Source organism: Salvelinus sp. IW2-2015, linkage group LG13 (genome assembly GCF_002910315.2).
Source record: "Salvelinus sp. IW2-2015 linkage group LG13, ASM291031v2, whole genome shotgun sequence".
Lineage (NCBI taxonomy): Eukaryota > Metazoa > Chordata > Actinopteri > Salmoniformes > Salmonidae > Salvelinus > Salvelinus sp. IW2-2015.
This window is the reverse complement of record NC_036853.1, coordinates 3,093,802-3,109,818: the sequence shown is the minus strand read 5'-3', so window position 1 is coordinate 3,109,818 and position 16,017 is coordinate 3,093,802. Positions and strand designations below refer to the sequence as shown.

The following is a 16,017-nucleotide window of genomic DNA, read 5'->3' as shown; positions in this document are numbered from 1 at the left end:
AATGACATTGCCCAGAATATGAGGTGGAAAATGGAACTCCACAGGGTAGTGCTATTAGTCCTACCTTATTCACGTTGATTGATGATATCTTTGGGAATATTGGACAGGGTATAGGGGCAGCGTTATATGCAGATGATGGTGCCATTTGGAAAAGGGGAAGGATATGTATGTAATAGATGTAATATATGTATGTAATATATGTAATAGAGAAAATGGAAGCAGTAGAGGAATGCTAAATCTTGCCATATGTTGTTCGCTAACAAAAAGATTAAGGAAGATGTTTTATTATCTGGAGAACGAATGGAAAGGGTAACAGAATTTAAGTATTTGGGGCTATGGTTTGATGAAAATCTGACAGGTATTGAGACTAAATGTAAGAAATTATTGAATCTCATGAGGACAATAGTTGGTGATGATTGGGGGAGCAGATAGGCAGTTTTTACTGAATATTTATCGTACTTTGATGAGATCGTCCGTAGATTATGGGTGCTTTGTATATGGTTCTGTGGATTTTACATCACTGTTGCGCCTTGATAGGATGCAAGTGAGGCCACTCAGGATGTGCATTTAAAACTACACCGGTTGAGGCTTTACAAGTAGATACTGGGGAAATGCCACTATCCCTTAAGGATACCCTCTTAAGGATAATACCATTTTTTTATTGAATTTCCCCTAAAATGACATACCCAAATCTAACTGCCTGTACCTCAGGACCTGAAGCAAGGATATGCATATTAGATACTGGGGAAATGCCACTATGGACTCAGAGATATTGTTATAGGGCCATCTGTGGCAATAGGAAATGTGTCGCAATGGTTTTATACAAGACCACATGTTGATCTTAGCATGACAGAATCAACATGACAGAAGAAAATAAACAATGGTGTGAAGAAGATAATGTAGAAACAATAGTGTATCAATATATTAGTAATCAGTTGTATTAATGTCTTGAGGTGTATAAAGTAGGTTCAAAGGATCCCCTGAATGGGAACACATGAGCAGTTGTACTTATTCCTGAGTTTGATGTTAATCTATGCAAGAGACTAATGATTTATCTGTATATTCAACAGAAATGGTTGCGATAATTGTTGGATTGCAATGGACAGAGGAGGTGCAACCAAGAAGAGTAGTAATATGTTGGGACTCTGCATCACTTTTGTGTAGTTTAAGATCTGGAAAGTCAGAACGTGAGGATTTATGGTTAGAAAGAATGATGCTGTTATTAGGGTTACAAAGAAATGGTATTGAAATTCTGTTCTGTTGGATTACGGGTCATACAGGTGTTTATGGAAATTATATCGTAGATATAATAGCAAAAAGAGCAGTGAAAAATTATATTGTGCATATACAATTGTGCATATACAGGTGCAGTTGGGTAGAGGGGAAATAAAAACATTGATCCTGAAAAATGTGTTATGATTGCTGGCAGAGACAATGGGWTGAAAGGGCAGACATTTTTATAGTGTAAGGAAATCTGTATGGGAAATAGTGTCATATAATGAGAAGAGAAGGTAGGATGTTATTTGTTGTAGGATGAGATAAGGGAATTAGTGATTTAATTCATCTTTGAAATTGGTACTGGAATGTGTAATGGATGTATGGTAGAAGAAACGGTTGAACATGTATTATTATTTTGTGAAATGTATGAAGTAGAAACGGAGAGGTTGTTTGATATGGTCAGAGAGGTTGGACAGGAATGTGGAGTGGGTGGTATTTTGGGTGGGGGTGATGGGAGGTATTTGGGGTGGGGCTGATGGGAGTAGTGAGGCTTGAAGGGAATTATTATATATTATTAGAAATTAAGGGTTAGTTAGGAGAATATAGTGGTATAGATAGATCGTGACCGGCCTCACAATCCAGTACAGTATGTGGCGCCGTATGCACCTGTCAGTTGGTTGCGATTCGCCAATAAAACTTAAAGTAGAAAGCGCTGCCCATGCTAAAACTAGATTTTGGGAACTAGCGTGCTCTATCCATCTCTATGGAGTCGCTGCACATTGCACAACCGCATTGTTGTTGGGGAAAAGAAACCAGGGGCAGCTTGCTAGTTACTGATTATTAGCCAGTTGGAAAAGGACATTAGCTAGTATTTGGTGGCTTTCCCGAAATATTTATGTTTGAAATAGAATCGAATTTGGAATTTAGACAGTCGTCGTGGATACCTCTTGGTATCTTTCAAATTTATAATTCAAAACTGCTCGAGCGGTGCCCGTTGGATGAGAGGATTGTGTGTGGATTTACTGCTGCTGCTCTGCGCAGGCTACTTCGGCGCCATTGCCTGCAAGCGCTGCTGTTTTCAAAAGCAGAATTACTGAAAATACAAAGGTAGGTATAGCCAAATTTCCTATCCACACACACGCATGCTTTTTAGACCGACCTAAAATAATTTATATAAATGAATTATACATGCTAGTGGGGAAAATGTATAACTTTAACGAATGGACTCGGATTCTTGTTTAGTCCGACGCCATATTTCCCTCTTGGCGTATTGTGAACGAACTGTCKTAGCTAGCTAACTCTTTCTAGTAAGTGAGACTGCTGGCGCTGTGCTTTTACGGGATCTCCCTCTCCTGGCTTCATATACATATGATATTTATGCCTTGCTCAACGTTCAACAAATTGAAGCTAACGTTAGTTTGCTCAGTAGTTACTGCGTTTTCTCGGAATCTAGCTAATTTGCTAGCCACAAACTGGCTTTACGCTAATTTAGCCTAGCGAACGTTAACCAGTTAACTTCTAGCCAGCTAGCCTAATAGCTACAACGGCACCTACCATTGCTTTAAAGTAGCTATCTAATTGTGACTTGTTTAAGCAGTTAACTAGCTAATGCTAACTAGCACAACTTAGCATTGCCAAGTTAGTAAGTTAGCTAACATTATCTAGCTATATGTTKTTTTTTTTGACAGTTGACTAACGTYAACCAGGGTAACTAATGGTTGCCTAATTAATCAGACTGATACAAGTTATTTGTATAACTTAGTCTGAAAAAAGATCAGAAACTTGACACGTTTTCTTACAACCCAGAATGTTGACTACAATTACATGTGATATTACTCTACCGGTTGTTTGTGTGATTGGTCATTCAGCTGGTCGAAATTTGAGGGAAAATATCCACAGGAAAGTATTATTTACCCGACTTTTAATAGCGCAGGTATTACCATTGACATTTCTGGCACATTCGCTAAACCATGTAAACACCTGCTAGACTTGGGTTAGTATAAATGCATCACTTGCATGTACTTCCGTCTTGTGCACGTGCCTTAGGTCACGAGCAAACAACATTATTTCTGCACACAGAGACACACATGTTGTAGTCTGTTTAATAATACTTCGAATGTYGACCAGCTGAATGAGCAACCCCACGGACAATAAATCGTCAGAGTAAGTTAAAATATAATTTGATTAAACATGGGTGACAGACAAGGGACGTTTAGTTTGTTCTACATCCATGTAAATGTACATGGTTATGCTGTACACAATGGAAAACATAGTCACATTCGGGACTAACAATGCTGCACAATGGAAAACATCGCCACATTCGGGACTAGGCATTGTCTTGTTAATGAATTGTCTTGTTATGTCAGAATAGTACACACAACTGAAACCAAGAAATGGAAATTGTGGCTGGCTAATGATTTATTACAATCTTGGTTGGTATTGCCCCAAGTGCAATTTCAATCAAATTGTTTTTTTTTGCTGGTTCTTTAGCTCTTCAAGATGAAGAAAAAAGTACGGCATCATAATCGCATGTCCACGCCCCAGAGGCCCCCCTCTCCCATCAAACCCTCACCGAACAAGGAGACCTTGACCTACGCCCAGGCCCAGCGCATGGTGGACCTGGAGATAGATGGCCGTGTGCACAGGATCAGCATCTATGACAAGTTGGATGTCATCACCGATGATGACCCCACGGCCCAAGAGATCATGGAGTGCAACAGCAACAAGGAGAACAACGAGAAGCCCCAGCTAGTCCTGGTGCGCTCGGTGAGACTCAAAGACAACCAGCAGAAGAGGGGCACTGCCCTCACCACCACACATGGCGCTGACCCGCAAGGGAGCGCCCTCTTGGAACCCAAGTTCCGCACTGTGGAGTACAACCTTCCCGCAGTGTCTCGGAGGCCCTCCATCTATTATATGTATTGTGAGAAGACGGCCGAAGAGCTGGATGAGGAGGTGGAATACGACATGGATGAGGAGGACTACGCCTGGCTGGATCTACTCAACGACAAGAGGAAAAGTGAGGGTATCAGCCAGGTGTCCCAGAACCTCTTTGAGTTCCTTATGGATCGCTTTGAGAAGGAGTCCTCCTTTGACAGCAAGGGCCGGAGTGACCCCCAGTCCCTCATCGACGAGGACGCTGTCTGCTGCATCTGCATGGACGGAGACGGCCAGGACAGCAATGTTATTCTCTTCTGTGACTCCTGCAACATGGCCGTGCACCAGGAGTGCTACGGTGTTCCCTACATCCCAGAGGGCCAGTGGTTGTGTCGCCACTGCCTCCAGWGCCCCTCACGGCCCGCTGAGTGTGTCTTCTGCCCCAACAAGGGCGGCGCCCTGAAAAAGACGGACGATGACCGCTGGGGCCACGTGGTGTGTGCCCTGTGGGTGCCAGAGGTGGGCTTCTCTGACACGGTCTTCATCGAGCCCATCGACGGTGTCAGCAATATTCCGCCCGCCCGCTGGAAGCTCACCTGCTACCTCTGCAAGGAGAAGGGTGCCGGGGCCTGCATCCAGTGCCACAAGGTTAACTGTTACACAGCCTTTCATGTCAGCTGTGCCCAAAAGGCCGGCCTCTACATGAAAATGGAGCCTGTCAAGGAATTCACAGAGACCGGTTCGCCCACTTTCTCTGTGAAGAAGACAGCCTTCTGCTGCGCTCACACTCCTAAAGGGTGCACCCGGAGACCCCTTGCCATCTACGAGGAAGGCCACGCTAAAAACGGTGTCTGTCACAAGAGGGGTGACAAAAGAGGGAGGAGGAGGTTAAAAGGGTGGCTGAAGAAGAGTAAGATAATAGTGGTGGTCCCTGAGGTAGAGGAAGAGGCTCCTGCTGCACCTGGGCCTAGTATAACCCCCAGCAGGTAGGCATATTATTTTTTACTTCATTTGTCTACCAATCAAATGTTTCTAAATATTTTCCTAAATGACCAATGCTAACATATGCCCCCCCCAGTTTTGACACAATCCTCAATCAAGTGTCTGTCCAGAAGAAGAAGGTGTTTGTGGAGCGGGTCCTGAGCTACTGGATGCTGAAGAGACAGTCAAGGAAGGGCGTCCCGCTGATCAGGCGGCTACAGGCTAACACCCAGGTCCCCAAACCAGAGCCGCTGGTCAGTCCAGTGGTCAGTTTAATTGTTCAGTAACTTTCATGGTATCCAAATCCTCGAGATAGAGAATCGTGTCTGCTTTAAAAATTACTTTTCTTGTGTTTTAAAACCTTTCTCCCAAACTCGGAAATCAAAATAAAGCAGGCTAATAGTTGATTTGATAAATATGGAGCAGTTTCCTGTGTTTGCACCGTTTTATCAAACGTTTTGGTATTATAATGGTGTTTTATTAGGGTCCAAAGAGGAAACAAAACACAACAAATAAAATGCATAATATACATGACACTACATAATATTACACATATAAATTGAGATGGGCCATTCATTTCAATATATACTACAAAAAAGAGAAGAGATGTAATTCAAATTAGCCTAGTTTATTTTAGTCAGAGCCATATTCAAAATGGCTCTCCACCAGTGTCCATTGAAGGTAGTGCCTTGTCATTTTCTGCCCCCCTTTACCTGAGATTTATGTCTTGTGAATGTACATTAAAATGCCTTTTTGGACTCTGATGTTACAGGACAGCAGGGTGGAGGATAATCAAGCGATGAAGGAGCAGCTAAAGGAATGGCACCGCCTACGCCAAGACCTGGAGCGAGCTCGCCTACTGCTAGAACTGATCAGGAAGAGGGAGAAGCTAAAGAGAGAGGAGGTACAGAGAATTGGTTATTTTCCACAGTAGTGAAATTAGAACGTTTGTGACAGCATATCAATGGATAGTTGTGAGCCCTCCTATAAATAAAATGTGGTAAAATGAATTTCATCTCCTTTTGAAATAATCTGTAACCATGTTTGAATCTACAGTTTTTATGCGAGTCATACTGAGTACAATCAAATAAAAATCACGACAGCTGTAATGGAAACCGGACGTTTCGGTACAATTTTAGAAATACCGAAATATCATTTTTTTTGTTCGACATGGTAGGATCTTTTTGTGTCTGGAAAATTAATTATGAGAAATGGTGATGGAAATGCCTTTTTATGCACAAATATTGATATAAAAACCACCATATCGAAGTAAGATGATAAAGATGATATGGTGTGTGTGGTCCCCCCCACTACAACTCGGGAAAGCATGCGGTTTATTAGKCTACAGATGAAATAAGTTATGATGAAATTCACAGGGTGGTGAAAGTGCACAGTGGTCTTGATKYTACTTTCCAATAAATATTGACGGTCTGATTCTGGTGACATGATGATCGATGGTTGACTGCTGTTTGACAAATAAAAAATATTCTCGCTCATRTCCATACGAATCTCATTATGTATGCATTCTTTATGCATAGCCTACCTGCACAGCCTTCCTGCACTGTATTGGTGAGGTCTTGGCTAGAGCGCATGTTCCAAGACCAGAGAAGGCACATTTGCTATATAACGCAACAGTTTTTGTGACAAAACTATCGGTAGAGTGAAATGCGATGGAAACACGAACTTTAGATTTTTATTTGGTACATGAAAACTTTGTGAAAATGTAAAAAAAAAAAGTGCACTACATCACACGCTGATTGTTATCCTCAACGAGTCCGTTTGGTGAAAACACACCACTGGTGGGAAAATGCGCATATTTTCTTTATGCATATTTTAGAATATTTGCATGAAAATCTGTCGCCAATTGGATGGAAACCTAGCTTGTTGTTGAAACGGCTTTAGGATTGGTTGTTGGAAGCCTTAGTAAATATTAGTATACTGCTACAGCTTTGTGTTCTGTCCTGTCCCCTTTCAGATGAAGCTCCAACAGTCTGTTCTAGAGGTACAGCTCACACCTTTAAATATTCTACTTCGAGCCGTACTGGACCAGCTTCAGGAGAAGGACCCAGCCAAGATCTTTGCCCAGCCTGTCAGTGTTAATGAGGTAAGGTCCCCCACACCCCACAATAGAATGTTACTTCCACAGATTAAAAACAAATGGTACCATATGGTTCTAATTCATTCTTTGGGTACCCTTTCTATCAGCATCATGTTTTGTTTGCCATCTCCCCATCCCTTTCAGGTGCCTGACTACTTGGACCACATCAAGAAGCCAATGGACTTCTCCACCATGAGGAAGCGCATTGATGCCCACGGCTACAAGAGCCTGGTGGAGTTTGAGGCTGACTTCGATCAGATCATATTCAACTGCATGAAGTACAACGCCAAGGACACGTTCTTCTACAAGGCCGGTCTGCGTCTGCAAGACCGAGGCGGGGCCATCCTCAGGAAGACTCGTCGGGAGGCTGAGCGAATCGGCTTTGACTTTGCCAGCGGGATGCACCTTCCTGAGCAGCCCAAGGTGGAGGCTCCTTCCCCTTTCTCCTGGGACGATGGTAAGAACATGGTCTACATATGTTTACTTCTATATTAATCGGTCCACAGCCAAATCAACTAAATACCCTTTGCTGAATCCAACTATTGATTTATGGTACTATAGCATTTTGGAATGGGGCCACAACTGAGCTCAGCCAATCAAGTTGTTGTTTGTGTATCTTGCAGTGGACCAGATACTAAACCCAGCCAACCGGCAGCACATGTCTTTGGAAGGGCAACTGAAAGAGCTGCTGGAGAAGCTGGATATGAGCAGTGCCATGAAGTCCAGTCCGTCTCGCAGCAAGCGACTGAAGCTGCTCAAAAAGACCATCACAGATGTTCGCAGCGAGATATACCTAAAGACGCGACACCCCGCTGCCGCCCCCTCTGAACCGAAACCAGCAGAGACTGAGGAGAAACCACTGCCCCCCACTCGACACAGCACACAGGAAGAGGGTATGTACCAGGTGGTCTAAAAGCAAAGAATTGGTTCAATAATGCTTTCTCCTTGCTTTGATGTCTCATTTGATGAACTGTAGGCTATTAGCTAAGGCTTGCTTGTTCTACATGTCAGGATGTTTTCATTTCCTACTGTGATTCTGTCTTGGTTGTATAGAAGGGGAGTCTTTGCTCCCACCGAAACTAGAGCCGTTGAACTCGTCGCCGCCACTTCTCAACTCAGACAGTCATTCAGAACCTCCCATGCTCAAGCCCATCAAGAGCCAGAAGACTTTCAAGTGCAACGGTGTCAAGACCGCTACCTCAGTACCCCGGGATACCCTCAACGGGCACATCTCTAACCCGCTGGTCTCCGACAGTCACCTTAGTGTTGGGGCCACCTCCACGCTCCCAGAGCCCTCTAGCACGGGCAACAGGCGGACCAATGTGCTCTTTCGCAAGTCCAAGAATGCCAGCCCGCAGAAGCCCCCAAGGACAGCTGAGCATCAGCTCGGCTGCCCGCTGCTGGGCACCAAATCCTTCCTCTCAGTGGTCATTCCTCGCCTGGAGACTCTCCTCCTACCCAGGAAGAGGACCCACAGTGCCTGTGGAGACTGTGACCAGGATGAGGAGGAATCCCCCATCAAGCGTCTTGACACAGGTAAAGCCCAGTGTTAAATTGAAATAATCAAAAAGTCATATTTCTTCCCCCATGCAAAATGTAATGGAGATTTTTTTTCTTGTCTCCAGGACTAGCTAATGGATTTGTTGTCGAGCCGGAGCTTGAAACCAGCCCCATTAGGCCGATGGAGCCTCGCAGGCGCTGCACCTCCGAGTCTAGCATCTCCCCTAGCGGCAGCGTGCTGTGTAGCACCAGGTATGATTGTCACCTCAGCACATTAGCAATAATTCAGCCTCTCTGCCTGCAGCACTCTACTGTGTAGTACCAGGTACAGGATAGGCAGTGGGCCTACATCACAGTGCCATGTTAGCATTTATATCCAGCGTCTGCTCTAAGAGCCACCTGTGGTCAAAGGCAGGATGTTGCACTATTGGCACATTAGTTTCCCTTTGTTTCCTGCAGCACGGTCAGCGTGCCAAAAAGTGGGAAAGGAAGGCCATCCATGGCACGTAGGAGCACAGTGGACGACAAAAACGCACTCATCACCTGTATCGGAAATGGGGACTTCACCAAAGCCGCTAAGATTGCAGCAGGTGAGACACTGGTTCTTAGCACAAACACACTTTCAGGAGATAAAGGCCAGGATGGGACTTACATTATGAATGATACATGTATCCATTTTTGTGGTAGCGGTTTATCATTTCTTTCTGGAATAGCTAACATAGTCATCTGCCATTGCCCTGTCACCAAAAGTGTATTCATATTAGTTTCTTTTTAAAACATTATTCTGAGTCATTTGGAATTCTCCAATTTTTCCAAAACGAATTGGCCAGTAAACCTCAAGGAATCCTGTGCATGTATTGGCTTCCAATGGACTGCAAGTCTCAGCTTAGGCAAGTAGAGGGTAGCYTGAAATCCAGACTAGTTTTGTGCTAACATTCCACTCCATGTACTCTGTGTCATATACCAAACATTTGTTTAGCATGACAAGGAGTGGCAATAATTGGAATATTAACACAGACTGGTACCCAGGTTAAGTAGAGGTGATTTTATTTGTCTCAACTGGTTAACAAGTTCTAAGATTGGTACAATATACAGTACCAGTCAAAGGTTTGGACACACCTACTCATTCCAGGGTTTTTCTTTTCTTTTTATTATTTTCTACATTGTAGAATAATATGAAGACCTCAAATATGAAATAACACATGGAATCATGTAGTAACCAAAAAAGTGTTAAACAAATCAAAAAATATTTGMGATTCTTCAAAGTAGGCACCCTTTGCCTCGATGACAGCTTTGCACACTTGGCATTTTCTCAAACTGCTTCACCTGGCATGCTTTTCCAAAARTCTTAAAGGAGTTCCCACATATGCTGAGCACTTGTTGGCTTCTTTTCCTTCACTCTACAGGCCAACTAATCCCAAACCATCTCAATTGGGTTGAGGTTGGGTGATTGTGGAGACCAGATCATCCGATGCAGCACTCCACCACTCTCCTTGGTAAAATAGACCTTAGACAGCCTGGAGGTCTGTTGTGTCATTGTCCTGTTGAAAAACTAATAATAGTCCCACTAAGGCAAACCAGATGGGATGGCGTATCGCTGCAGAATGCTGTGGGAGTCATGCTGGTTAAGTGTGCCTTGAATTCTAAATAAATAATGTTGTCACCAACAAAGCACCATCACACCTCCTCCATGCTCCATGGTGGGAACCACACAGGCGGAGATCATCCGTTCACCTACTCTGCGTCTCAAAGACACGGCGGTTGGAACAAAAAATCTCACATTTGGACTCATCAGACCAAAGGACAGATTTCCACCGGTCTAATGTCCATTGCTCATGTTTCTTGTCCCAGGCAAGTCTCTTCTTCTTATTGGTGTCCTTTAATAGAATTTCGGGCTCCCCGGTGGCACAGCATCTAGTGCTAGAAGCGTCACTACAGACCCTGGTTCRATTCCAGGCTGTATCACAACCGGCTGTGATTGGGAGTCCCTTAGGGCGACGCACAATTTGACCAGCATCGTCCGGGTTTGGCTGGGGTAGGCCGTCATTGTAAATAAGAATTCCCTCTTAACTGACTTGCCTAGTTAAATAAAATAAAAGTGGTTTCTTTGCAGCAATTCAACCATGGCCTGATTCAGTCTCCTCTGAACAGTTGATGTTCAGATGTGTCTGTTACTTGAACTCTGTGAAGCATTTATTTGGGCTGCAATTTCTGAGGCTGGTAACTCTAATGAACTTATCCTCTGCAGCAGGTAACTCTGGGTCTTCCTTTCCTGTGGCGGTCATCATGAGAGCCAGTTTCATCATAGCGCTTGATGGTTTTTGCAACTGCACTTGAAGAAACTTTCAAAGTTTTTGAAATTTTCCGGATTGACTGACCTTCATGTCTTAAAGTAATGATGGACTGTCATTTTCTCTTTGCTTATTTGTGCTGTTCTTGCCATAATATGGACTTGGTCTTTTACCAAATAGGGCTATCTTCTGTATACCACACCTACTTTGTCACAACACAACTGATTGGCTCAAACGCATTAAGAAGGAAAGAAATTCCACATATTAACTTTTAACAAGGAACACCTGTTAATTAAAATGCTTTCCAGGTGACTACCTCATGAAGCTGGTTGAGAGAATGCGAAAAGTGTGCAAAGCTGTCATCAAGGCAAAGGGTGACTACTTTGAAGAATCTCAAATATAAAATATATTTGGATTTTTTTGAAGACTTTTTTGGGGGGTTACTACATGATTCCATATGTGTTATTTCATAGTTTTGTTGTCTTCACTATTATTCTACAATGTATAAAATAGTAAAAATAAAGAAAAACCCTGGACTGAGTAGGTGTGTCCAAACTTTTGACTGGTACTGTATATACACTGCTCAAAAAAATAAAGGGAACACTAAAATAACACATTCTAGATCTGAATGAATGAAATATTCTTATTAAATACTTTTTTCTTTACGTAGTTGAATGTGCTGACAACAAAATCACACAAATGATCAATGGAAATCAAATTTATCAACCCATGGAGGTCTGGATTTGGAGTCACTCAAAATTAAAGTGGAAAACCACACTACAGGCTGATCCAACTTTGATGTAATGTCCTTAAAACAAGTCAAAATGAGGCTCAGTAGTGTGTGTGGCCTCCACGTGCCTGTATGACCTCCCTACAACGCCTGGGCATGCTCCTGATGAGGTGGCGGATGATCTCCTGAGGCATCTCCTCCCAGACCTGGACTAAAGCATCCGCCAACTCCTGGACAGTCTGTGGTGCAACGTGGCGTTGGTGGATGGAGCGAGACATGATGTCCCAGATTGCTCAATTGGATTCAGGTCTGGGAACGGATGGGCCAGTACATAGCATCAATGCCTTCCTCTTGCAGGAACTGCTGACACACTCCAGCCACATGAGGTCTAGCATTGTCTTGCATTAGGAGGAACCCAAGGCCAACCGCACCAGCATATGGTCTCACAAGGGGTCTGAGGATCTCATCTCGGTACCTAATGGCAGTCAGGCTACCTCTGGCGAGCACATGGAGGGCTGTGCGGCCCCCAAAAGAAATGCCACCCCACACCATGACTGACCCACCACCAAACCGGTCATGCTGGAGGATGTAGCAGGCAGCAGAACGTTCTCCACGGCGTCTCCAGACTCTGTCACGTCTGTCACATGCTCAGTGTGAACCTGCTTTCATCTGTGAAGAGCACAGGGCGCCAGTGGCGAATTTGCCAATCTTGGTGTTCTCTGGCAAATGCCAAACGTCCTGCACGGTGTTGGGCTGTAAGCACAACCCCACCTGTGGACGTCGGGCCCTCATACCACCCTCATGGAGTCTATTTCTGACCGTTTGAGCAGACACATGCACATTTGTGGCCTGCTGGAGGTCATTTTGCAGGGCTCTGGCAGTGCTCTTCCTGCTCCTCCTTGCACAAAGGCAGAGGTAGCGGTCCTGCTGCTGGGTTGTTGCCCTCCTACGGCCTCCTCCACGTCTCCTGATGTACTGGCCTGTCTCCTGGTAGCGCCTCCATGCTCTGGACACTACGCTGACAGACACAGCAAACCTTCTTGCCACAGCTCGCATTGATGTGCCATCCTGGATGAGCTGCACTACCTGAGCCACGTGTGTGGTTTGTAGACTCCGTCTCATGCTACCACTAGAGTGAAAGCACCGCCAGCATTCAAAAGTGACCAAAACATCAGCCAGGAAGCATAGAACTGAGAAGTGGTCTGTGGTCACCACCTGCAGAACCACTCCTTTATTGGGGGTGTCTTGCTAATGTCCTATAATTTCCACCTGTTGTCTATTCCATTTGCACAACAGCATGTGAAATGTATTGTAAATCAGTGTTGCTTCCTAAGGTGGACAGTTTGATTTCACAGAAGTGTGATTGACTTGGAGTTACATTGTGTTGTTTAAGTGTTCCCTTTATTTTTTTGAGCAGTGTATTTTGATTTAGACAGGAGTTTGTGTTCTTGGCAAGACTGCGTCTGAGCATGGAACATGAGCTCGTTTGACAGCAGACAGCTGAGRCTCTTTGCACACTGGGGCCATGGTTGGTATTTTTTTTTTTATGTCCCAGTAGCCTGAGCTGACATGCCCTAAGGCAGCAATGGTCTCCCTGTCCAGACTAATCAATCCCACTTCCTATACATAATTCAGAAGTTTTCGGTCGTCTTCTCCTTGGTCTCAAACTGCAGAATGGTTACCCTCTACATCGACCTTGTGTTGTTTCATAATTCATACAACTAACACTATTTCAATATTTTGATGCCCTGTAATATTTCCCTGTGTGTGAACGTACATTCTTGTTTTGTTTGCTACTGTTGTCTTTCCCTATCAGTGTGAGCATGGCTTTTAGAGTAGTATTCTCGTCTGTTTGCAGTGAACCCCCCCATAACTTGCTTGTCGTTATTCCTGCTTCCGTAGAAGTTGTCAACGGAAATATTTGGATGTCCTCTAGTGCTGAACCCCTTAAACTAGTTTGGGCAAAATGTAGTGGATATCCCTCCTACCCTGCGTTGGTGAGTGAGAGCCTGTGTCCCAGAGACTGGCCATCTATATGTCTCATTTCCCATCCATTCGTCTCATCGTAAGTGGTGTAGCTCGTGTTTGTGCTCACCCATGCAGCAAGCTGCTCAGCTCCAATGTGTTGTGGATGGTATGAGTGTGTTAGGAGTCGCTGAGGAGTAATACAGATCGCTTAGAGCTTTCCGGGTGACTCGGGTAGCATGGCATCTGTGTTTGGTAGTTTGTTGTTAGTGTGATTGTCAGTTCCGGTCCACCAATCTGAACCACTGCTGCACCACCAGGATTCACTGCGTCCTCTTGTTTTCAGACCACTAGAGTCAATCACTTTTCTCACCCCCCCCCCCCCTCAATGCAGATCATAGACCCCAAGCTGCCGAGGGCGGGGCGTCACCACCACGGGGTCTCCCTGCCCCCTCTGGACGTCCTCAGAGTCGGAGAGCTGATGCAGTACAAGTCCGAAGAGAAACTCTTCCTCGTCCACTTCTTCGACAACAAGCACAGCTGGTGAGATGATTCTCCCCTTCTATGGTTCGCCACTTGTATAGTCTTCTAACGTGGCCAACCATTTAAATGCCCAGGTTCAAGTTTTCTTGAGGACCAGTAGTAGTCAGAGGTAATATGATGTAGCATAATACTAACGCTATGTCACTTTATTTGACAGGCAATGGCTTCCTAGATCCAAGATGGATGCCTTTGGTATCAATAAGACCATGGACAAGCTCAAACTGAAGGAGGGCCRCTCCTCTGGCATCCGTAAAGCTGTGCAGACCGCCTTCCAGCGCGCCATGAGCCACCGGAGCCAGGTCGGGAATGTGCCTAGCAGCGAGCCCTGCGATGTGGACTGAATCTGGTCATGCAACCCCCTCACCTCTAGGGGGAGTCCTTCCTTAACTCTGTTTACTTGATATTCCACAGCAGCCCTGGTATTCCTCACACCCATCATTGTTTACTGTCTCCTCTGTAGTGGAGGAGCAGCCCAACGGTTTCTTGTTGCAGGTTTTCATTCCACCTTGTGTCTTGATTATGTTAACTGAGCTGCTCATGGGTAAATGGTATGACTCCACGCTGCGTATGCTCCATTTTAATCTATTCCATTCTAAATACTGTAGCTTGCAGTATATTCAAATGAATCTATGAGCTATGCAACTAAACTCAAGCAATTGGGTTGGCGGCTGCAAAAACCTTCATACGGCGTCTAAGGACCGACTTGTGAAAATCACTGGTCTAATGTGATGAATGTGCCGGAGATGAGTCTGTCTTGTAATGTTCTGCAAGACTGCTGCAACCTTCACTGCCATCATGATTCTCACTCCAATCTACTCTCTACAGCAACCCTGGATTTAACCCTGTAAATACCTGCACAAGGCCTGACACTAATTTATTCTGTTTTCATGTATTATTGGTACTGCGTGTTCACTTTCTTGCTATTTATACTGCAGGGGTGATTCATGGCAGCACTATGGTGCATATTAAATATTTGCTGGTGCTACAACCTGTGCAAGTCTAGGCTACAACAGACTCAACCAGGGGGAAAAAATATACTGTATTGATTGAACGTTTTTTTGTTATTAATTTGAGCAAATTTTTTTACGGTTTCTTAAGTTATCGAAGTTTATGGAAAAGCTTCTCTTGGCATTAATGTGTTTTTAAAAACAAGAATGTTTTTACCGGAATTGGTGTTTGTTTTTTTTGTACATATTTATATAAATCTTTATACTTGTATGCATCAGATGCTTTCAGTGTTTAAAAAGCTGAAAGTGCATCATTCACACACAACCAAAAATCAGCTGCCCAGATTTTCATAAATTTTTAAAAAAAATATTTTTTGTTGCCTTTTGTGGTGTGTGTGTGATCGGTGAATAACAACCTGCAAAACGTTGTCTTCGTACACAATAGTTTTGACTGTGTTACAGGGACCATGACCATGGGTGACTGTGCCTGTAGTAATTTATTGTAAAGGAGAAATGTATATGCATTACTTTATATAGAAAGAATCGTAAGAGATACTAATGGCTCACTAAGAGCCAGCTGTAGAGGCCCTCTGCATATTTTATTTTTTATTTTTTTACCAGAGGCACTAATCTTAAAGGTGGGAATAGAATCCATGGCATTTTATTCAGTTGGGAGGATCTGGGGAGCAGTGGGTAGAATTATTTTTTTCTTCATCCCAAAATACAGTTTCATATGGACGTTCTATAAATAGACTTTACTAGTCTTATTCTCTGGGAAAACCACATTATAGCCAATGGAGTAGATGCTGGCAAAGTCCAGTATTTTTATAAAACACTGAAAATAAAAAAATGTTATTGAATCACTGA

At 43.9% G+C, this 16,017-nt stretch overlaps 1 protein-coding gene across 8 annotated transcripts; it reads left to right on the top strand.

Annotated features, from left to right (window-relative positions):
* The first annotated feature begins 1,960 nt into the window (after positions 1-1,960).
* Positions 1,961-16,017, top strand: LOC111971973 (bromodomain-containing protein 1). 8 transcript variants are annotated; one of them, XM_070446068.1, is made up of 13 exons: positions 1,961-2,325; positions 3,709-5,081; positions 5,174-5,330; positions 5,849-5,980; positions 7,052-7,180; positions 7,319-7,631; positions 7,798-8,067; positions 8,228-8,710; positions 8,800-8,926; positions 9,134-9,264; positions 13,598-13,692; positions 14,055-14,203; positions 14,361-16,017. In XM_070446068.1, exons 2-13 carry the CDS (start codon positions 3,718-3,720, stop codon positions 14,542-14,544), a joined length of 3,534 nt encoding a protein of 1,177 aa, XP_070302169.1. In that variant the 5' UTR covers positions 1,961-2,325; positions 3,709-3,717; the 3' UTR covers positions 14,545-16,017. The 8 variants fall into 8 exon arrangements, with proteins under 8 accessions (XP_070302169.1, XP_070302165.1, XP_023854539.1 ...); XM_023998771.2 differs by lacking the exon at positions 13,598-13,692 and having other exon boundaries at positions 1,962-2,325; XM_070446067.1 differs by lacking the exons at positions 13,598-13,692; positions 14,361-16,017 and adding an exon at positions 10,081-10,170 and having other exon boundaries at positions 1,962-2,325; positions 5,174-5,342; positions 14,055-14,138.